At 46.5% G+C, this 22909-nt stretch overlaps 2 protein-coding genes across 2 annotated transcripts; one reads left to right on the forward strand and one right to left on the reverse strand.

Moving 5' to 3' along the window:
* The first annotated feature begins 4894 nt into the window (after positions 1–4894).
* LOC135806156 (uncharacterized) lies at positions 4895–14660 on the forward strand. Its single transcript, XM_065320307.1, has 5 exons — positions 4895–5600; positions 9657–9866; positions 11071–11795; positions 12601–12854; positions 13707–14660. The coding sequence occupies exons 1-5, from the start codon at positions 5414–5416 to the stop codon at positions 14191–14193; spliced, it is 1863 nt and encodes a 620-aa protein (XP_065176379.1). The 5' UTR covers positions 4895–5413; the 3' UTR covers positions 14194–14660.
* Positions 14661–14859: 199 nt separating this feature from the next.
* On the reverse strand, positions 14860–22723 carry LOC135806157 (protein FAM76B-like). Its single transcript, XM_065320308.1, has 11 exons — positions 22378–22723; positions 21731–21798; positions 21467–21533; positions 20999–21057; positions 20682–20778; positions 19511–19635; positions 18672–18974; positions 18172–18226; positions 17322–17384; positions 16991–17080; positions 14860–16438 (listed from the first exon to the last, which is right to left on the reverse strand). Exons 1-11 carry the CDS (start codon positions 22462–22464, stop codon positions 16127–16129), a joined length of 1326 nt encoding a protein of 441 aa, XP_065176380.1. The 5' UTR covers positions 22465–22723; the 3' UTR covers positions 14860–16126.
* Between the last annotated feature and the right edge of the window lie 186 nt (positions 22724–22909).

A 22909-nucleotide genomic window follows, 5' to 3' on the forward strand; every position in this document is an offset into this window, starting at 1 on the left:
ATACGGAAGATAAGAGCAAGGAGGCTGTGCCCCTGGGTATTCACCGGTCGTCCCAGAAGGGCAGGGATCAGCATGTTGGACACAGCATCATCAAGTGGACGCAGGTGCTCATCCATAGCTGGGATGACCATGATGACGGGGCAGAGAAAGGTCCACCATGACTTACTCTGTAGGCCATGGGTATACGCTGCATGGCACAGCTTGAGGCTGAGAGTGAGGGGGCATAGTCACTCAGCCGTAGGACCTGTGCGACCCACTCCATGACGTTCTGCTGCACGTACTGCGTGGTGAATGCGGATGACCCGAAGGCTGCACCAAGGTAGCGGCATCCATCTGCCTGGATAGAAACACCACTACCAGCGAAAATCCGGATGGCCTCGTCGGGAGTGGGGGCTTGACCACTAGGACGGACTTGGCTGGATTTGGGAAGTAACCATATTGGGAGCCCTTCTCCGTCAGCCGATCCCACCACGCTCGAACGCTCCTCAGCTTGCCACCGGATCCGGCATCATCCGCGTACTATGCCTGTACTGCTCCTTCTGTTGCAACAGCCTTCATTAGTGGGATAATGCCAATGGTATACATCGCCATGGCGATGGGGTCGCCCTGTGTGTTGCCCTCGCGTAACAAGATCTTCTCACCGCCGACGAAGAGGCTAACGGGCTGCCGGCAAGTGTTGATCACAAGTTTGGCGAGTGATGGGCAGAGGTGCTGGACGTCCAAAAGAATGGCTTCAGTGGAGGGGTCATCAACTACGTCGCACATCGCATGGATTGCCGCCTCTATGTCGCTATCTTGCCCCGCACATAGCTGGAGACTGCCAGCACTAGCAGCTTCCATGACTTCGGGGCGGATCACCTTGAGGACGAAGAGGGCCTTCCCCACTATGTGCCGCAAGACTTCCTCGATGCCAATCGGCCTGACTCTAGGGCATGTGTCGAGTGGAATCAGCCTAAACATAAAGCAGCCACCATACATGTATATCATGTTGTAAGCCTGATGGGGCCAGGAAGTGCCTGCTGTTCTCTGAGCTTGTTCTATTGTTGTTCTCTAGCATAACAGCAAGAGTACATAACCCGGGGGGGGGGGGGGGGGGGTATGTACTCTTGATAACAGTTACATTGTACATAGAGTCATAGACCCCAGAAATGAGTACCGTACTTCTGAAGTACCTTTTAATTAAAATAATAATTATGGTATTTATGGGAATACCTGTGCGTTTCGCATTTTGATTGTCAAGTATTATGGTGGTGCTAATGGACATTATAGCGTAACCAAGAGTATAACTCTTGGCGTAACTTGTAGTTCCTTGATCCTTTTTCTTCCGATAAACCTACATGTATGCATTTTGTTGTACATGTACTTATGGCCACATGAAAGTGCTTCGAAGTACGAGAACGTAATTTTCCGAACTTCTACCCATAAGTATTCCCCATACGAATAATATCATTCTTGGGTCAATGCACGCTAGAACATTCTTGGGTCAATGTACGCTAGAACAAAGAAAACAGCACCGTAGCTCTTCTGTAAAAGTATTTTCATTTCGAAAGTGGTTCCACGGCACTTGAGCGGGATTCTAACCCTGCACCCCTGTTGGGAGTGTCGGGAGTCTCGGGACAGTAGCCAAATTTAGGCTACCGGGGATCACACACATGTACCCATACCCCCGTACCCGTGGGTCCTTCTTGCTGCATTGCCTGCACGGTTGTCATTGGTTACCATGGGATTCTAATTCTAAAGCCGCAGCGCGAGAATAAGAGGGCAAGTCTTGGCAAGAGTGAAGCCTGGAAGGTTATGTCTTATTATCCTCAGCTCATGGTGTGGGAAGGAGCCAGAGAGCCCTGGTCGCACAACTGACTGATCCCAACGTCTCTACACCTGCATGCTGTACTTATCTTATTGGTTAAGTTTCCGGTTTTCTCTTCTTCTCTCTGATGAAGCCTCAAGGGCGAAAATTTGGAAATAACTACTGTACCGGTATTGAAATTGCAGTGTAAGACCGTGGTGGTGCTACTTCGAAGAACAATACTTGCATGTATGAAGGTATGTCACAGCAGACCCTACTTTTTCTTTTTCCTTTTTTTTTTTTTTACTGAAGACACAACCTACTCGTAGGAAGAGGGTCACTCTGCTCTTTTCTCCTTTCCGTTCCCTTCTTTGATAGGATTTTTACCGTTACTGTATTGGTGTCACTGAATGTTACAATGCACAATGCACATCTGAAATACATGATGACACCATAGCACAAGGCGGAGGACACGCTGTATGGAAACGTGACGGTGCTCCTGATTGCAACCAGAGATTGGTTTTAGCAGAGTCCCGGTCTTGCGACAACGTGAGCCGTACGGGTTTAACTTCTAAGTTACTGTGTCGCAAGCCACCCACTTCCTGTAAATTGGAAGTGGTGATGATGTTGCCTTTGTTTTCCGGAAGAGCTTACCAATGCCCTTAGAGCTTACTGATACCCGTAGAGCTTACTAATGCCCTTAGCGCTTCGACTCCAGGTTCAGGGAAAGGGAGGGGAGCTCAGAGAAGCTACTGCTAAGAACAAGCTCCCAAGGATAAGGAGGATTATTCGCTTGCTCATCATCTTGAACATGGGTTATGACGAGAGTACATATCCTCTTGGCAATGACTGTCCTGTTCGCAACGCTCAGCAGCTCAGCTGGACAATCTCATTCTAGATATAAGCGCAGCGACGCAATAAAGCTACCTCAAAGCTACGCAAGCCGCAGTGCAAGCTGATCATTGAGAAAGTGCTTCGAGAATTCGATGGAACGAAGCAGAAAACGTGTTTGCATTGTGCACCGAAGAGCCGCCCGCGGGTATTGTGTGCCATTCAGTGTGTGGATGCCGCCATCATCACGCACGGTGTGGGTAGCCTGGTGTAGACTGTAGTCACTGTGTCTGTGCTGTGTGGCACTGACGACCTAGCCTGTATTCTATGTCAGTGTGTCAGTGTGTGGCATAGGGTAATGATGAAAGTTACCAGTCGGTGGCTCTGTGGGCATCGGCCATATCGGGGATAGTGACTGTGAAACTACGCGTCAATCACACTCAGTTATCAAGCAAACATAAACTGAAACTTAGCAGCGGTATCCGCAGACATTGCATGCCTTGTGACCATACTCACTTCTCCTGTCCCAGTCTGCTGGCTGTGAGTGCGCAGTGTAGGCACTGCAGCAGCTGAAGTGTTGAAGGACCCAACTCATTGTACAGTAACTGGTTGGGCGGCCGAGTCAGAGCTCTTAAAGATCCAATCTTCCATTCCCCCTATTCCCTCCCCAGCCTTGAGACCCAAACAAGTCAGACGTGACCGATTGCTGAGAAAGTGAAGTGTAATACACGATGAGCACTCCTAGACTGATAACAGCTTTATTAGACGCGGCCTGGCACACGTGCAGCATGTACTGATACGGAGGGCCAAAAACCTGGACTCATGGTATACAAGTCTTGAACACATAATACCGGTACTCGATCGATCATGTTTGGTCATCCTACAGTAACACTCTACTGTAGCAGAAGTTGGTGCCATGTGCAGTGTGGCCATCAGGCCCCTGTGGGTGAGACTTGCACGGAAGTATAACGGATATGGTATCAGCAGAACTACTATACAACAATACATACACAGTCAAAGTAGTATAACATGCGCACATGATGTACAATGTACATACTAGTATTGTACATGTCCTTACACAGTTACAGGTTAAATAGCAATTCCTGTGTTCCCACACTGGCCACAGTGCTCAATGCCACAATAGGCAGAGTTACATGTCAGGCGTACAGGTTATGGTGATGGTACTAGGACGTCCAGCTGCAGGTACATCATAGGCCACTCGTGTAGTTAGCATTTATGTCAGGAGGAATTCCTTCCTGTCTTCAGCTGCGCACTCAATCAGGACATGCTTACTTCGCCCTATCACCCACATACATATACACATGAATGGATACACACACCAAGGGCAAGCAAGGCTCAAAGCTGATGGCAGATCTGATCTTACTACAGAACTAGTGTGGTAGAGATTGCGAGTGTATGGATTGGTGCGATGATGTCTTGCCCTCCTTCCTTCACTTCAGTATGCTCTACTTGTAACATCTGGCTCACGGACGGGACCAACAGCCCCCCCCCCCCCCCACACACACACACGCATAGCTCTATAGGACTGGCTAGCAGGCAATGATCATGTATACAACGTAGACCGACTGATCGAGTCTCAACACCTAGCACGAGATGGTTAAGGTCTAGACGATGGTGAGTGACGCAAAGTAGTCTCTTCAAGATTTGCCATACTATCAGTATCGGAGCATCTGTGCAGTGTGTACCTGTATTATGTAAGCATGTTATGCTGTAGGTGTGCTGTAGGTGCTGACAAGCATGTTATGCTGTAGCCAGTGTAGGTGCTGACAAAGTAAAAATCATGTAGCCTGTGTGACGACTGACCAAACGTACATAGATTCTGAGCATTGTGCAGCAGGGCACTTTCACTGGAAACTGTACAGGAAGCCAGGAGCACTCAACATCCTCCGATTGACTGGATACACACGGTCGGCCACAGAGAGACACCCAGTGAGTCATGTCGTACTAGCGCCAGCACATGCAGCTACATAATCATCATGCCTCACTCGAAAAAGCAGGTGTCTCGGCCTATCCTGGGAGCCAGCATCATCATGTACGCTATCACTTGTACACAGTGCTCCGCCCAGTGTGCTGATAATGACATTATGTTAGGAGACCAGCATCAGAATCAGATTCTTCAGTCTGCTTAGCCACTCCTGCCACATCTGGCACTGGCTACAAGTACACGTGCAACCAGTGCGTTGCATAGAGGTTTTGGTGCTCTGCCATCTCACACTTCCAGCCGTGTATCATGTGTACAATAGTGTACGTCGTGTATGGACTGTGAAAGCATTGTCTGCCTCGCCCGCTCCAACCAATGGCCCATAACTAAGTTGTGAAACTCAGGTGTGATCCGCACTGGCTAAGCCCTCGTGTTGTTTGTGTCCTAAACACTACACTCACGAACTAGCGACCACCAACGGAATACTATGTATGGCAGGAGTGCACGGGAGGCCCCGAGACCACGGTGCTGTCAATCGCGCGATTTGCTCACCATCATGGCGTTTCCGCAGCAGCTCAACTTGGAGCTGATTGACACTGCCCCAGTATTCACAGCACATCTGTGCCCCGCTCTGTCCTAGAGCTAACGACCCTATTGTCAGCAGTGACCCTGGCCTTCTTGTCTTCATGGCACAGGCAAACTGGTTATCATCTGATGTGCTGAGTAAGAAGTGTCAGTCGATTGTCTGAACTAGGACGGAAGCAACGCATCAGAAGGTGGTAATATCCCTATAGTCTATACCAGCCGGACATTTCTTCACTTTTATTCACATCCGTGTATGGGACATGGTCTAAATGTCTCCCTTTCGTCAATCAGCTCCGAGTCTGAAGATGTATTTTAGCCTAGTAGCAGTGCTGGTGGTGCTAGTAGCTACTGATCAGCTTGTAGTGTGTGATGCCACTGTCGCGGATACCGCAGATACAGCTCAATGTGCAAGTGCGAGAAGACACCTTGATCTGGTGGAGGTCGACATTGCTCAGGGTAAGTGATGTCTCCTTCAGACTCCGAACTACCTGCCTATAATGTATCATTAGAAATCGCATGTCATAATACCGGTACATGCAACTTTAAAATTTTAAGGAAGGAAAGTTCTTGAACCCTAGAGCAAGACTTGGATGCCAAGCTTCATGACAGACCTTTGCCGTCCAGTGTTCTTTCCACCAGTCCCGTACATCATCCACTATACATGTACAAGCTAGTACTCGGTAGCAGGCAATGTGTGTTTAGGGATTGAGTTATCCGTCCGCTCTTTCCTCCAACTATAAATAATGAAGGGTTGTAGTATCTGTATGCCTGTAGTGCATAATTAGGCGTGTATATGCACCAAAATCTCCTTTCACGCTGTACCGACGTTACCCGACATTTCTCCGAAGCCTCGCTGTAAACGTGCCGCTGCATGGATCGCGACGAAGCCCTACACCCATTGGGCTGGTACACAGTCGACCCTCAACCATGCATCCTATAATAATTATTATTTAAAAAGATTGACTGGCTAGGGTTTATTCCTTTAACAGGCCACAGCACTATGGCATCTATTGTTCTAGAACAAAAAGCGTTTGTGAAATACACGGTGACTTTAGGTGGATGCTAATAGTTTGCAGATGTTAATAATGGAAAACGTTGCAGGCAATTGGCTGGATCAACATTGTAGTTTAGGTACGTCTGTAGGTCCTTGGAGCTGTCTCACATACGCTATGCTTTGTTAGACTCACAGTACATACTTCATTACACACAGGAAAACATATTAGGAGGGTTTGACTGGGTACTGATCGCTTGTGCCAAAGATTTCAAGTGCCCACAATATCGGCACGTGTCAAGATTCAACTTGACACAATGTCATGTTCTTTGGAACGTACACAAAGTGCAAGTACATGTATGTACAGTTGTGGGAAGGTAGGGAGAAGGAGGTCCTACCGAGATGCCCAAGACTACTATACCGATGGACCTTCCAGTTAATTTTCTTCAATTAAGTATATGGTGCAAATTGCAACGCATTGTTGCTGATACCCTTGACCCACCTGCGTAGGAGTTGATGGAGTGGTTCTGCATCGAGAGGGTTGTACCTCTCAATACCGTGACGCGTGTCTTACTGCTGTACCACTACTAGTGCGCAAGTCGAATGGCATGGCAAGCAAACGTAGACCATCTACTTGCAAGTACAGTACCCACTCCCTTTGGAGTAACGAGTCTGGCAGCCTGCTGCTCCCGTCCCAGGGAACATGAATTTCCTCTTGGCATCATGTTGTCATGATCTGTACCGGTCGCACATGATCTGTTACTGAATTCTTACTCAACTGCTCAAGAAGACTGGTTGGAATATCGCCTTATCTGACAATTGTATGCAGCTCCCGGCATCATCACTCGTCTAACACACCACAGGGTACAGCAGACAGTTATTAAAGGGCGTCTCGTGATCTATTTTAAAAACGGCCAAGGTTACCAACTAAAGGACTTTGGAAGGCTCAAACCGGGTACGCGTGGTAGGCTTCCACCCACCCAGCTCCACGGTACTCAGTGACGCCCATGCATGCATGCACTAGTCACAGTATAAGCTCACAGATCAAGGGCAAAGAGACGTCACCTTGAGGCCTTGCTCGTTACAAACACCCTACGAGTCAAGCCGGACGGAAGTAAGGGTGGCAACGGGTGACGATGTTCGAGCTTTCGAGCTCGTTCAATCAAGACCTAAACGATTGAAGCGTGACTCAACATGCAGATGAGTTTTATTTCGGTTTGTCTACCACCCGGAGCAGTCTTAAAGGTATTGTCAGTTGAGATTTCATCTCCTGGCAATCACCGTGTGAACAATTACTCACCTGTCATGCCAAGTTCATGCTCAGGCAACCTCTGCTACTTTACCAACTTATTTTCAATTAGCGGTAACACTCCTTGCTAGTAATTATAGTTATGTATTGTATCCTTTACATGTATTGTTACTATCTACACACTACATGCATTGTTACTATGATCTACACACTACATGTATTGTTACTATGATCTACACACTACATGTACATGTAGATCTACATGTAGCAATAGTATGTCACTGAAGTGCAGCCAAGCATCTATCTTTAGGACGAACAGCAAGTAAAAGCCTGGGACCGATGCCTGGGACCGATGCCTGGGACCGATGCCTGGGACCGATGCCGCTGATGGTATTCACTAGTTGAGGGAATGGAAGAGGGAAAAGTCTGAAGAAAAAAACTGATTTTCACCACCAAGACGTGAACCAGGGACCTTCGCTAGAGGCCAGCGATGCTCTAAACACTGAGCTATAGTGTAGCGGTTATCCCAGCAGAGGCCGTTCAACTCGATCTCAGACTTGGAAACTCAAGCTTCCTGTGAAACTACACAGGCTAGTGACACCCCTCCGATGCCGGTATTCGTTTGCAATAACGGGAGTTTTCTTATCAACTTACTTACTGATCCACTGCCCTGTACTAGTATACTATAGATAACTGAAGCTCCAGTCTATTATAAACATCCTGCTAGAGCCAGAGAGGGCGCCTGTCACACGACCAGGACTCCGGAGGAACAATGGTCTCACGGCCTCACATGAATCCGACGATAACAAAAACCGTAGCAATGGTCTCACGGCCTCACATGAATCCGACGATAACAAAAACCGTTCGTTGTCACAGTCAGTATTGAAAATGGGAAAGAGAGAGACTACAGGACATAGTGAGCAGATCCGCAACTACATGTAGAAGAGGACACACAAGTTAACAGTATCTTCTGTGGAGCGGTTGAGGGCTAAAATTAGCATAAGGAGGCTGACCAAGGAATAATGATGGAGGAGGAAGTGAGCAAGAGGCTATCGGTATAGCCGTATGTTAGCCGCCTTCAGAAATGTGTATGTGTGACTTCTATACGCTTGGATGGCTGACGAGCCCCCAGGTTTCGTACTTGTTGCATGTACATGTAGTATGTAGTGGCGCTGGAGCGTGGCAGCCATGTGTAGGAATGCCTGTCGGTTCAAGAGGAGTTAGGCCCTTGACAATTTATGATAATCGGCCATTTTCCCTGGGTCCGACTACGGTAAATAGCAAAGATATCGAAAGTGAGCTAAGTCTGACTCTGGGTGTCCAAGACCCGTGTAATATCTATTGCCTTGTGTCAGTGTAGTGGATTCGTGGTAAGCACTGACCACGCCATGCGTAGCAGCTACTTCTGAAGTACATTAGACATGTACATGATTGTATGGCACTATGCCATGGACTTGTGCAACTCACTCTATGCTGCACATTCTCCCGATGTTTCCCTTGGCTGTGCCCAGTGTATGTACATGTACATGTATGATCAGTTGAGGCTTCAGCCTCTAACTCTAACACTCAAGACTGACAAGAGTCAGACGAGTATTGGACACGGCTCATGTAGTTAGTTACAAGTAAATGCCAGTAGCGCTTCTCAGCATAGCACTGTATAGCACTACATCTCCTTAACTAAAATCTTCCTGAAACTGTGAAAGGATGCAGTCGACCCTCCTTCTTCCAGGACAGACCACAAACTGCAAACGCATTCAGCAACACCATGTAACATGACGTGTAGATCTACCATGGTCACACTACACTGTCTACAGAGCCCTGATTGGCCTGAACAAGCAGGTAGATCTGCTCGTTATTATGTTAGCGGCATATCTACATGTCTATGACCATGATGACTGTAACTAGTGTAAGTCGGTAGTCGTAGGAATCAGTAATCATCATGACATGCCCGCGATGCCTAAAATCAGCTAATGCCCGTCGAGGTCTCTAACTACACGATTATGCATGATAATAATAATAATTATGGTGTAGATCACTTTCATGGCGGCGCGATGTATCGAAAGTACAGTAACTGTTGCTGGACGATGTTCATAGGACTGGCGTATTTCTGTACTGACGGTGTATTCCTGATTGATTGTAGACGGTACATATAATTATCGCTTTTGACATAGACTGGTTGTGCAACATGTTAACAGTTAGTAGGATGCGTCCGCAGGCGGTTGGCGGTAACCGCTGTTCGGCACTGAGCCATCCTGTTTTTGATGTTTTGCAGGACAAGACCAACAACAGCGTGACCAGTACCGTGTGAAGATTCCTAGCAGAATATGCCTGGATGGAGGAGGTGAAGTCGCCAGCAAGTGCTGTTCAGGCACAGACGCAGCAAGGTTGTTCACCAGAGCAAAGCAGTTTGTTCGCGAGTCACTGAAACAACAGGTTTCTGGACTTGTGCGCAGCACAAAGATCTTATCCAGAAGCTTGGACGGTAGGTTGCCATGTTGCCATGTTGTCATGTTGTCATGTTGCCATGTTGCCATGAGCTTTGCTGCAGCAGGTGATCATGGTGATGCACACTGCATGGTAGATCTGCACGTACATAATTATGTAGATCTACTGTGAAGCGACAAACTCTCGCGGCGCGCAAATTAAGCGTTTTCATAAATTGGGCTGGTTCACGATGAGAAACTTTCGCGATTCGATCTCTTCAGCTGGATCTTGTACTGTCTATAATCAATGTACAGAGAGGTTTGCGGCGATTTATATTCGCGAATGTGTGATGGTCGCGAAAATAGCGAAATTTAATCTCTAGCGAAAGTTTCTCACTTTACAGTACCATGCAGTGTGCCTCGTGCCTAGTATTAGAAATACAGGATAAAACGGTCCGGGTAAAGAGGTGGGCAACGGCTTGGAACTGGTCTTTCATCCAGTAGATCTACCGGGTACCCTAACTAAAGTCAACCCGAAGACCAAAGAAAAGTATGGATATACATGTACAGGAGAATTAATGTAAGAGTGTCCCTTAACCTTTGGCCAGGGGGTCCCTTGCCCAATTTCCGGTGCCTACGATGTGGAGTTCTATTGGATTCATTGAAGGCGGTAGAGTATATCGCTGACAGCCTCCGAACATTGGAAGATACGAAACAAAGTGTGTTTCCAGTGTGTCAGCAGTGCTGCTAAATGACCATCGTGAGTCAGCTGCATGTGTAACGCTAAAGTCAGCAAACTCCCTAGGCCCTGGTTCGTGCAGTGCTGCACTGATGTAGCTGATGGTGTTAGCAGCTTGTATACATGAGCCAATATTTACTCATAGTCAGGAGGGCGAGCAGCAGCTTTCGGCCTCTTCATAGTCCAAACTCCCTCACCGTGCACATGCACTCTCCGGCAGACCAGATCATTAACCACACCAGCCAGCATCAGTAAAACTCCGAGTTGTTGCACACACATGATGCGGCATAAATCCCCTGCCCCCCCCCCCCCATACAGCTATTTTGATGGTACAGATTTCACCAGTGAAGATTGTAAGATACTGAGCCTAGATTTTTGATTGAGTGCGATCTGCTGTATATATATGTTCTCGTACTACTCGAAGAAAAGAAGGATGTTTCGTCCAAACAAAGGCAAACTTAGTTCATGTTCTAGGTAAACACATGGCATTTCAAAAGTATTCTTATCCGTTTGATATGCTGCAGATGCTGTTTGCCACAAGCTGCACAATAGCCACCAGCACGCATTTCACCTGCTCACCAAAGTATTTGGCCGTGGCTTCAGACGCAATGCTGACGTGTTCAATGAGTTCTATTGCTGGCTGAAGCAGACCTATGATGACTGTACTGGGTGTGAACAGGCAGTGGAGCGTGAGGTCCTGCAGTACTTCAAAGTCTTCCAGCTGCTTATTGTCAAGGAGCACCAGAACATATTGTCACTCAACCGGGAATTCACGGACTGTACTAGGAAACACGCTGATTTCACCTGGTTTCAAGAACTCAATGTCACATTCCATCATATGCTGAGCAGTGTGAAAAGGGCTGTCTGCAATACTTGTATAGTAAAGAACGGTCTGAAGTCAGCTAGGCACCTAATCCATGAGATCCAACAGATGGAGCCACCTCGGCAGTGTGTGGAGCAGGTGGCCTGCATGCAGAGCTGTGTGTGCTGCAGTGGCGGCGGCGGAAACGCATCGGAGTGCACGACAATGCTGCCATGTCGTTCATGTTGTCACAAGGTAATGTCAGCATGTACTGAGCATCTGACGGACGTACAGACAACGATGGGCGATCTCTCCAGCAAGTTGAAAAAGTGGATATCTTTCATGCAAGGCAGTAACTCACCAGATCATCACTTTGAACGCATTGGCAGTCTTCTGGCAGACTTCACCCACTACAGCAGCATTGGCGAGCAAGGTCTACAAGACCAGGTAAGAGATGGCATTTTCAGCGCGTCCATTTGTCATTTAGTCAATTGCAATGAGCATATGGGGTGAAGCGTGTTTCCACCCAAACATTGCCATTTTCATCTGGGTGAATTGCTTTTCTGCTGTAACATCACCGCACATTGTAGCCCCCCCCCCCCCGTTCCGTCCTTTGCTACACACACCGCGAGTTCTCCAATTCTGCCTCATTTTCGCCTAGGAGAGCATCATCAGGGAACCTAACATCAAAGATAGACAATAACATTTCTCCCCCCGCCTTCTATGGACTCTTAAGTCTTAGCTGTGAAGTGTGAACATCTGACTTTTAGAAGACACTTCATGGATATAATTTGGGCACGGTCCATCATCAGGGGGAATACTAAGGATAATATCCTTAGAGTCCAGTATATTATACATGACTCTACTGATAAACAATCGGGGAAACATCACCTCCCAAAATCCATCAATGCAACCTAGCACAACCAGCCATGCAACCTCGCACGACCAGCCATGCAAGAATATATCTCAATTTAATAGTATTGAATTTATTGAATATTGAACAATTTCTTCCCCGATGATTCGTATCAAAATACTACAGTGAGCCGGTTGCATTGATGCATCGTCGGCCAATGATCTTGACCTTGTTCTACTAATACTATATGGGGCGGGGTTTAGGTGGCAAGTGATTTGAATTATTATGAAATATGAATACACGATGCCATGAACACCGCCCCGAGTAAACACTCTCCTACAGATCACAGCAATTCCTCTTCGCCGCGGTCTTGGTATCTTTCCTTGTATATGCACACAGATTGAAGAGCATTGTGGATCCTTCTTGCAAGCTGCGAAGAGCACTGGTGCATCCCGGAACCGTCCGTTCACCTGCTTGACTTGCCGCTCGGTGCGCCCGGCTGAGCCAATTCACAGATCCCTGAGAAAGATTGTGATCGATTTCCCCCGTGCTATTACAGCCACGGAGCACATGCAGCATAGATCCTGTATTCACCACTCCGCCAAGCGCAGTGAGCCATGCCGTGAGTGCCCAACATGCCACAAAGAAGTGAGGTAAGTACGATTTGTACTGCATGATACTGATAGTCGGCGTCCCCATGATTCTAGCCTATATTTTGGTTGAATGTAATCAGCTCTTTTGTGGACATCTTGGCCAGAAAGCAGCTAGATCACTTAACACACTGTTGCAGACTACTCCTTTATGATAACTATAACAATAGCCTGATCCCAGGAAGCTCTAGTATTGCCTAGTCAACGGCCGCATTCTTTAGGTCTGGCCCATTTTACGTTAATATTATGGTTTTAAAAGTGAACTGCAGTACACGGATCACCAGTGACTGTAACGTTTGGATTCAGTTGGCTGCGTGATGATCAGTGCTGGAGCAGTCAGAGCAGAGGGCAGGTGACTAAGCCGACCGGAGAGTTGGACTACATACACAGTGAATAACACAGGATTATAACTTCATCAGGCGCCGGCTAACTATAACCTTAAAACAGTGCAACTGTACAAGTGAACAAGTGAGAAATGGGGACATGAGTGGGGGACATCGGTGCAACAAATAGGGGAAGGGAGAAAGGGGGGGGGGGTCAACAGCTGTGAAGCCGCGGCTACCAATGGAGCTGTTGCACATCAATGCATCTACCACATGACTGTACGGGGGCAGCCGTGTTGGTTCAAACTCCAGTAAGTCCCTGCATCGATGGGACACACAATGTTAGCCATGTTGGTTCCGCTGCCCACGTGCCATGTACTTTTTCGGCACAAGATAATGCAGTCACATGCCGAAGATGTGAAACCACTGTGCATAACAGTTACTAGATGTGAAACCACTGCATAACAGTTACTAGTTGTGTGTTCAATGCCATCATTCATTTTGCCCCTTTATCTCATACTATCTCATGCAGGAAGTTTGATGGGAACAACCTCGGCACTGTTGGTGTAGACATGCGCCGAGTACTGGTTCAGCAGTTGCGACCAATGATTGTGTTCCAGAACAGCAATCCGGAACTCTACGCGGTTCGCAATAATCAGCGGCTGGCCAGGATGCCCGCTACAGATGCTGGTGTGGCCGGCATAGATGCGGCACCGCAATCTCGTGACACCTTAGCCTACGGTTGTGACGATGAAGATGAAGACTGCAATGCATCCAGTGGCAGTGGCAGTGGCAACAATGAAGTAAGCACAGATCGTGAAGTAAGGACAGATCGTAGCGAACCACCATCTACGTCACTTGTCGTGTCCGATATCAACACACTAAAAGCCGTGGACAGCAGGAAAGTTGCAGTGGCACCAGCAGCTCATTCGGCTACTGTATCTGTTTTCTCAATCGTGAGCAATGGGTTGCTTGCTCTATCACTGAGCTTAGCATGTCTAAGCCAAAAGTTGGATTGACCCAACTGGATGCACCAGCCATAATGAACAACAGCACTTCGTTCCACTATAGTATTGAGCAGTCCGGCCCACTGGGCCGTTGCAATGTTTGTAAAAATAATGAAAGCAGAAAGAATTTTATTTATTGATCACAGTCATTTCTACTATGACATAATTATTATTGTACCAACAGCAGTATGCGTGTATAAATACACAGGTACCACAGGCTGTATGGTCTCCTGCGTGCTATAGCTAACTGAACTGAAAGCGTTCATAAATGCACAATGCAATGCTGGAAGTTCAGTTCTGCTGTTTTGCTTTGACTCTTGAAGAAGAGCCTTGAGAGCGTTGAGTAAATTGTAACATTTTGTCTAAGCCAGTTTTGAGCAGTACGAATAATTGTATTAACCGCGCATTTGATTTGACGAAATTGATAACTTTCCCCGTTTTCAACCCCCTCAACCTTATAAACTTGTTATAATTTTTCAGCTTTGACATCGATTGACTATTACCTTGCATAAGTTGATTTTATTCTGGAAAAGAGCAAACAACACGTTTTGAGCAAAAAATCAAGATCTAGAATCTAGCTCTGCTTTCAATACCACATAAATGGTGATACTGCACGAAGCACACAACAAGCATGCATACACGCATGCACACGTGCAAGGACGCAGACACACATCGTCATTACATGCACTCAAGCTCTTCGCTGTTTCAATTCCAGGGTGTGGCATGATGAAAATACAGATAGGATAATGTCCACGCTTTGCAAGTGAATGCTATAGAATACAATGACATGTGTATAGAACTAGAAAGTGCACCACATGTATTGTCATGATTCAATGCAAAACTAGAGAAATACTCAAAGGGGGGGGGGGGATTGATCCAGAAAAGAGTCGAAGAACAGTAGACTTATCATGACAATTACTAAAACGATGACATTGACATCTAAAATGATGACATTGACGTGGTCAAACATACAAACACACCGGTGAACATCCACACGCACCAAACAGTGTGTAAGACAGCACTTCCGTCACCCTTCAATTGCACACACTACAGAATAAGAAGTTGGATATCAAATTTAGTCGAGCACAATCTATCCAGGCCGCTGCTGCAGCAGATGTCAGAACATTCAACAATAACTAGAGTGGAACGCAGCACCACAACGCATTTTTACAGCTAGGAAAGGACACAAGAGACTCGCAGGTACCAGTCTTGTGAAATAACTTAGCAACACTGACATTAAAACTTTGAAAAGTTTCAATAAAACCAAACATGTCAAGGTAAGACATACATACGGAAAAGAACAACACAAGACCTGTTGGAATGTCTGCTGCACAAGCAGATGTAAAGGTTTGCCCCTAGGAATGCCATGAATTATTTTATCAAACGGACAGAAAACGCGAGCAGCATGATGCAGACCAACAACGCAAGACGGGAGAGCTCAGGCAAGCCCTTGTAACAGAAAATGACGATCGACGCAGACACAGATTGAAATTGAACTATCTATACTAGTCTTTACTAGACAGAATTGAACTCCTACCATTCCTAGGTACACAATACCTACAAGTAGGTAATAAAAGAGGCAAGACAATAGATGAAGCCGTTAGTAGTTTAAACATGCATGTAGCACAGTACTGGGCTTCCGTCTCCACAGACACTTACAGCAGGTGCTGGTGGCGTTGTAATGCTCAGTAACAATGAACACCCACTCATACAAAGTTGCCCGGAAGAAACCCAAACCCTGGAAACCGTGGCCTCTGAACTACTAGGCTGGAGCGCAGAGCCGAATCACTGTGAGCGAATGATGTCAGAGCATACGCCCCAGCCCTTACACTCCTGGGCGCTCCTGAGCGTCACAGATGTATGCACCCGGGGAAAACCAAACAATTCACACGACTTATAGGAGAACCTATAGCATCAAGAAGAATGCATCTCCGAAAAGCAGCTTTCAGTTGGTTGGCGCATCCTCATCCGAGGATGAATTTGCTTCGTCTTCAACTTTGGTTGTTTCAGTAGGTGACACTGAGTCTGGCTCAGGCGATTCTTTTTCTGCTTCCACCTGCTGTGGCTCAGCAGCCACTTCCTCTTTCACCTCTACTGGCTGCTCACGCTTTACATGCTGGCTTGCAAACAAACGCCCGTCTCTTTCCACCTTCTGCAGACGACTGGCGCCATCCTTCGCTCTCCCCCTGGCTGACTTATTTGCGCTTGTACTGCTGGTCAGCTGACCAACCTGACGTCGTAATGAGTAGCAGTCAGTCTGCACAACGAGTCAAACACACACACACACACACACACACACACACACACGCACGCACGCACACACACACACACACACAACAGGGTCGGTTAAATAATAGTATATACATTCAGCTGCAGTAGGAAAACCGAAGCAAACTAGTAGAAAGAAAGTGCAATAAAGACGGACAGCACAGGCACAATGCAGATATGTGTATGGGGATATACATGAAGACATGACAAATTGACAATTGGAGGAGAGAGAGAGAGAGAGAGAGAGAGAGAGAGAGAGAGAGAGAGAGAGAGAGAGAGAGAGAGAGAGAGAGAGAGAGGAGAGATAGAGAGAAAGATAGATAGATAGATAGAGAGATAGATAGATAGAGATAGAGAGATAGAGAGAGGGAGAGATAGAGAGAGGGAGAGATAGAGAGAAAGATAGATAGATAGATAGAGAGAGATAGATAGAGATAGAGAGAAAGATATAGAGAGAGATAGATATAGATAGAGATAGGTAGAGATAGATGGAGAGAGAGAGATAGATAGATAGAGAGAGAGGATGTAAGCAGAAGCCTACCTGGGTCGTCTCTAGCTGCTTCTGTAGCTGCATTATTTTCGTGCGTAAACTCTTCTCAGTGTCGCGTACTTCAGCTTTGAACTCAGTTGCCTAAAGACGAAAGAACACAAACATGCACAATGGATTAATATTATTCAGTTCTCCAAAACGTTCTCCTCAAAGAGGGTATAGTCGGATGTTTACCGATCGGTTATGTGTGATTACAGATCATGTGGTCCAGTGCATCACACGGTAAATTTTATCCATGGCTAACACCACAATATCCCCCTCCTCTCCACATACGCACACAGAAACTGATCATGTGAGCACACAATACATGTACAGGTGTTACCTTCTTATCTTTCTCGAGAAGCTGCTGGTCACGTTCCTTCACCTGCTTCTGGAGCGAGGCAACCTGCAACAAGACCAAGCCCCAAACTTGCACGTCAGAAAGGATTCAAGATTATACCTGCAGAAAAACCTAGTCCAACGCAAACAAGTAACAGCTGCACAAAACTACAGAGATACATTTTGAGACAAAGGACAAATATTGTAATGCACATAAAAGGATCGGACAGTGGAAACCTGCTCTTTATACCAGTGTATCACACCACTTTCCACTTCTGAACTAGAAAGGAAAATACAATGTACCTGTACACCACATCCTAGGCAGAATTGATACACCGCATGTTGAGCAAAATGTTACTGTTGATTGGAAATACGGACCGCACCACTGTAACTACATGTACATGTACTATGTGTGTAACTAGGAAGTGCACATCATGGTCATCCGCAAGTTTGTTGTTGTTGTTGTTGTACGGCTGGCCATAGTGACAACCAGGGAGTCGTAGCATATACGGAGACAACACTGGCGACTGTAACGCTAAATCATGTGGATTTCGACTAGTACTAGTTTCGACCCCGGACTGCCCGTTACAGTCACCCTTGGGTCAGCGCCAATTTATACAGGCTCCCACATGGCATCGCTTGTCTTGGCTGCGCTTGGGGTCAGCAGATCAATGCCGCGATCGCAATCATGAATTCCATAGACCATGGATCACGTAGAACTTCCCAATCCGGGGTCAAAACACACATCGTTTCGAGTACTATGATCTTGTGTTGTCTCCCTGTATGCTGCGACTCCCTGGTGACAACTACAGGCATATCCACGCAGAGTATCAATTGCATTCACAAGCACTCACCTTTTCAGTTAGATTGTTCACCATCTCAAAACTGCTCATAGGATCATCCACAAGCCTTCAACAGCACACACAAGTGCATGCATTGCAGATAACACACACACACACACATGCACACACACACACACACACACACACACATACACACACACACACACACACACACACACACACACACACACACACACACACACACACACACACAGAAAGAAATCGATCAACAATGTGAGGTAAGCTAGAGATGGTCTGGAATTTGCGAAGATCTACACTTCTTTGGCCAGGGGCCACTTGGCAATAGATCTACTGGAACCCTTCACTCCTGCCTAAGGGGGATTTCGAACACAGGGTCCTTTGACTCTATCTGGATTTCCTTCCCTTCCGTAAATGAAATGAACAGTGAGGATAATGTGTGCCATAATCAAGCCACCAGACTTCTTCTTCTTGTCTGAATCTCTATTTAAAAAATCTTATAGTTTATTCCAGTGAGCGAGCTTTTCACTTACTGTGTGAATGCCATAGGTGCTCTACTGGTGTCCAAACCACCTCGTGTGGAAATAGTGCCAGCACTACTGGCTTGTCCCGATGTCATCGGAACACCGCCGCTGAACAGGGAAGACGGAGCCACGCTGGCTACGGGCGACGGCAATGCACCAGAGCCATTCGAAGAAAACTTTCTCTTCTTCGGTGGCGGGACAAGGGTGTTGCTGCTGGATGCCAGTAACGGACTATCGGCAAGTTTGTGAGCCGGCTCAACGGATGCCACAGATGCCGTGATGGTGGTAGTACCTGATGCCACTTGAACCGTCCTGCAGCAATAGAAAGCAACAAATGAAGTTCGTAGGTGACATGTTCAACATGCACCTTCTGTGGAGTCGTTCTTGTTCAATGACAACACACGTCGGGTATCACTTGGGGCATTCGCAATGCTCAAAAGGACCTCTTGGCTGTCAGCACTGTAAGTTGACACATTTGTCCGCATGTCACCTGCCACACCAATTGTCCAGAGGATTGAGCACAGAGAAGACATGTGGAATTTCACACAATCATGCTTCAAAGAGAGAGAGAGAGAGAGAGAGAGAGAGAGAGAGAGAGAGAGAGAGAGAGAGAGAGAGAGAGAGAGAGAGAGAGAGAGAGAGAGAGAGAGAGCTAAGGCCAGGTACAATCATAGTTGATCGCTGTGCAGCGTGGGGCCGCTGTACAGTGGGGCCGCTGTACAAGCCAACAATCAACATGAGTGAGCACGTCTGTTGTCACAACGGCATTCAGCAGCGACAAAGAGAGAGAGAGAGAGAGAGAGAGAGAGAGAGAGAGAGAGAGAGAGAGAGCGCATCAGCAGTCTTACGTGACAATAGGCACGCCACTTGGCTCGGTGCGGTAACCCTGTCCATCTGGCTTGCGCTTCACACTGCGGTGTTGGGCTTTCTTGTAAGCCACAGTGCATACAAAACACAGCACCTGATCTCCCACCTAAAAGCACACATATCCAGACCGCGCAATGCACAGTCATGTTCAATAGTAAGTGCCTTGCCTATTGGATAGGCATCATGTATGACAGTTCAGGTGGCTACGTGGAGGATACACTATCGAGGATAGTGTTGTGCTGTGTGTCCTATGTTTGCCACCTGCACTTTATCAGTGATGTCAACAAGACACGTTGTACTGTCATTGAATTGTGTTTGTTGTTCTCTCTATAGGTTCCATTTTTCAGTATTTTCAGTACTACACACATCCAACCTGAAATAAGATTCTACTTCAGTATCTAAATTTATTCCCATCCGATTCCACCAGAAGTTCACGCAGGAATCGAAATTAGATGCCACCGACACATGAAAGTCCACATCACGATCATGCTTGTGAGAATGTGTGAACAGCCCCAAGCGAAAGCTGCTCGTTTTTCTGGACCGTAAGCAACTTAAGGCTAAAGTCATAACAAAATTCACTGGCCGTCTCATTTTGTCATGGGTAGGGGAAAGGTGGATAGACACAACACTAGCAGAGGGCACTGTGTCATGCCTTAGGGCTGTTATCTTTTTGCAAGTGTATTTTTGTGCGGGACTGGTATCGCTGCCACCTAATACAATTACATGTAGATATTACAAGTGACAGTCGTCATGTAAACCAAAAAGGCCAAAGCGAGGATGTTATGCTGATGATGGCTCAGCTGCTGGCTGAGTAGCATCGCTATCTCTGAACTGGGACAATATCAGCAAACTTGATCCTGGATGCAGATATTTCTGTAATCCAAGGATAACGCTCCTTCAACGTGCACTTCATAATGATAAATTGGCGGGACAGCCAGATCATTTCAAGGTTTCGCCTTCCACCTCATGGTAACAAACAATGTGTGAGAACGACTGGGCTGCGTCTTGTTCTGCTCTATCCAGCGAATACTTCAAGTACAAATGGTAGATTGGTAAAGAGACCGAAGGGCGGTGAAGCTTTTGTATATTGCACAACGCACATCAAAACGTATAGAGAAGTATCTTTATAGCTATGCACGAAGCTGCTTGTACCTTCTGCCGGGATTCCCTAGACTTGGGAAATGCGCATTTCACTTGACATTGCTGACATGATATCGGATCACCGTATTTCTTCTGGGAAGCTTGGCACCTTAACACAGATAACACAGAACAAAAGGCAATAGAATTCGCTACAATGCTCCGCTGCGTAGACTGTTTTTTTAAAAGAGATACCACAGAGCAGTCTACACATCCCTACATGAATCACTCTAAGCACACCTAAACTACACCCCTGCATGTCTATGTACAGAACACTCAAAGTAAGGCTAGCAGGATGATGGTGGCCATGCGGTGAATGCATGCAATCTTACCTATGACATAGGTCTCCCTTGAATGCTGCTAGCAGGTTGCAGTAGCCACACACTCTCGGCTAGCAAAAAAAGGCAAAAAGAAGATTGAAGGATTTCTCCGAACAAATTCAACACCATTGACTTAGTTCAAACTCTCTCTCTCTCTCTCTCTCTCTCTCTCTCTCTCTCTCTCTCTCTCTCTCTCTCTCTCTCTCTCTCTCTCTCTCTCTCTCTCTCTCTCTCTCTCTCTCTCTCTGTCTGTCTGTCTGTCTGTCTGTCTGTCTGTCTGTCTGCGTGCGTATCTCTCTCTCAACACCACTTCAGTAGTGATGAAATAAACAGCGATATTCTTGGAGTACTGCAATAGTTGGATGCTTCGGAAGTAGGTACGTGGAGTGTATGTATGATGATGATTGAGGAACATTCAAAAGAAGCAGGATCAAAGAAAACTTCAAATAGTATTTCGCATGCCAGGCTGTAAGAAGATACCTTGCCAAATCGCTGCAGGTACTCTGTGCATTTATTGCACACTGGGTCCTTGTCACCAATGGGAGATCTATACACATTGCAGCAAACGCACACATAGAAACACAAATACAGCACAATGTTTCGCACCGAAACAGTATTCAAAGCCAAACAAAGCACTGCATTGGCAGGACATCTAGCAAAACAAGATCAAAATAATACCCATTGTTTACATGAACTGTCGAAGCTCAAACAATACCAACCTCCTGGTGATTGGCAAACACTTACTTTTCCATGTAATGGAAGTCAGACCGGCAAAACTTGCACGTCAGCACTGGGTATTTACTTCTGCAAGGCTGCCAGAGGATATACACACACCCGCACACCAAGGTCAGTGAATTAGTACAATTGTGTGGTGTACCGCCTATCAGCAAGGAAATAGAGTTCTAGGTGTTTGATTGGCATGGCTGCATTAGCAAAGAAAAGCACCGCCACATTGCTTATGCCAGTGTACTGTTGACAGTTGTACTGCGTACTGTGCTCTGCCCACCCCGGCGGCATTGAGCACTCCAACTCGGCCAAGCACACCTGGTGCATCCTCTGTGTTGGTAATACTGGTTGCCACGTGACACAGGCCGAATAGGTGCATGTACATGTACATAAACGTCTTTGTAGGCATTCCCTTCATGCACTGTACATATTAGGTGTAGTAGTTTCTTCCCCAGTGCACTCATTTGGCTAGCCTCGGTTACTTCATGCCATAAATCCACCTCGTTTCCAGTTAATCTTGAACTGCAATATTGACTGGTGTAATCAAGAGAATGCAGCGAAGAGGCCATGCACTGAGACATCATTGAGTTATCAACTTTTTCAAGGTAATAAATAGGCAACGTCCTAAAGAAACTAGAATTCCGCAAAATACCAGAACGTGTTACCTTGCATAGCTGCTGAGAGGATGACAGCTCCTCAAAACTTTTCACCTGCTTTCTACACTTCAGGCACGCATACACAGCCTTACTCATATCTGCCAGACTCGTTCAAATAAACAGCAAAATGTACTTGAAGAGGGCGAGATGGCAATGTCGACTTGCTGACTAGCTATTGTCAGTTTTTGGAGATAAAACTACTTCTAAACAGAACACACAACTGACCACACAGTGTAGGCGGATCGATCATCCACATTCCCTTTCAACTTCTCAGTTTAAACGCTGTACCATTTCATCGTCTTTGTTTCTTTTTCTGCACTGTTTGTTTGACTTTGAGTTTTCGAGTTGAAGAAGATCGTTTTCGTCTTTCTTTTGTTGGCTGTGCACATGTGATGTCATTCCAAGCATTTTTTAATTCTTATCTACACGTGGTTACAGTTGTCAGGCGAAAAGCGCGTCATAGTAGCGTCGCAACGCGTTAACGGTACGGCGGCGCGTTCTTTGAAATGAAAGACCAAGCGACAGGAGAGAGTAGCTTTTG

This window comes from Sycon ciliatum, chromosome 1 (genome assembly GCF_964019385.1).
Source record: "Sycon ciliatum chromosome 1, ocSycCili1.1, whole genome shotgun sequence".
Lineage (NCBI taxonomy): Eukaryota > Metazoa > Porifera > Calcarea > Leucosolenida > Sycettidae > Sycon > Sycon ciliatum.

What these genes read in the sequence shown, in the direction of transcription:
- LOC135806157 (XM_065320308.1), bottom strand. Translation starts at nt 22,464, where the DNA reads ATGAGTAAGGCTGTGTATGCGTGCCTGAAGTGTAGAAAGCAGGTGAAA. An exon ending in AAGGGAGACCTATGTCATAG is followed by an intron (nt 20,779 to 20,998) that starts GTAAGATTGCAT and finishes ATCTGTGTTAAG; the next exon opens with GTGCCAAGCTTCCCAGAAGA. An exon ending in GCACCTATGGCATTCACACA is followed by an intron (nt 18,227 to 18,671) that starts GTAAGTGAAAAG and finishes GTGCTGTTGAAG; the next exon opens with GCTTGTGGATGATCCTATGA.
- LOC135806156 (XM_065320307.1), top strand. Translation starts at nt 5,414, where the DNA reads ATGTCTCCCTTTCGTCAATCAGCTCCGAGTCTGAAGATGTATTTTAGC. An exon ending in CTTATCCAGAAGCTTGGACG is followed by an intron (nt 9,867 to 11,070) that starts GTAGGTTGCCAT and finishes GATATGCTGCAG; the next exon opens with ATGCTGTTTGCCACAAGCTG. An exon ending in AGCAAGGTCTACAAGACCAG is followed by an intron (nt 11,796 to 12,600) that starts GTAAGAGATGGC and finishes ATATGCACACAG; the next exon opens with ATTGAAGAGCATTGTGGATC.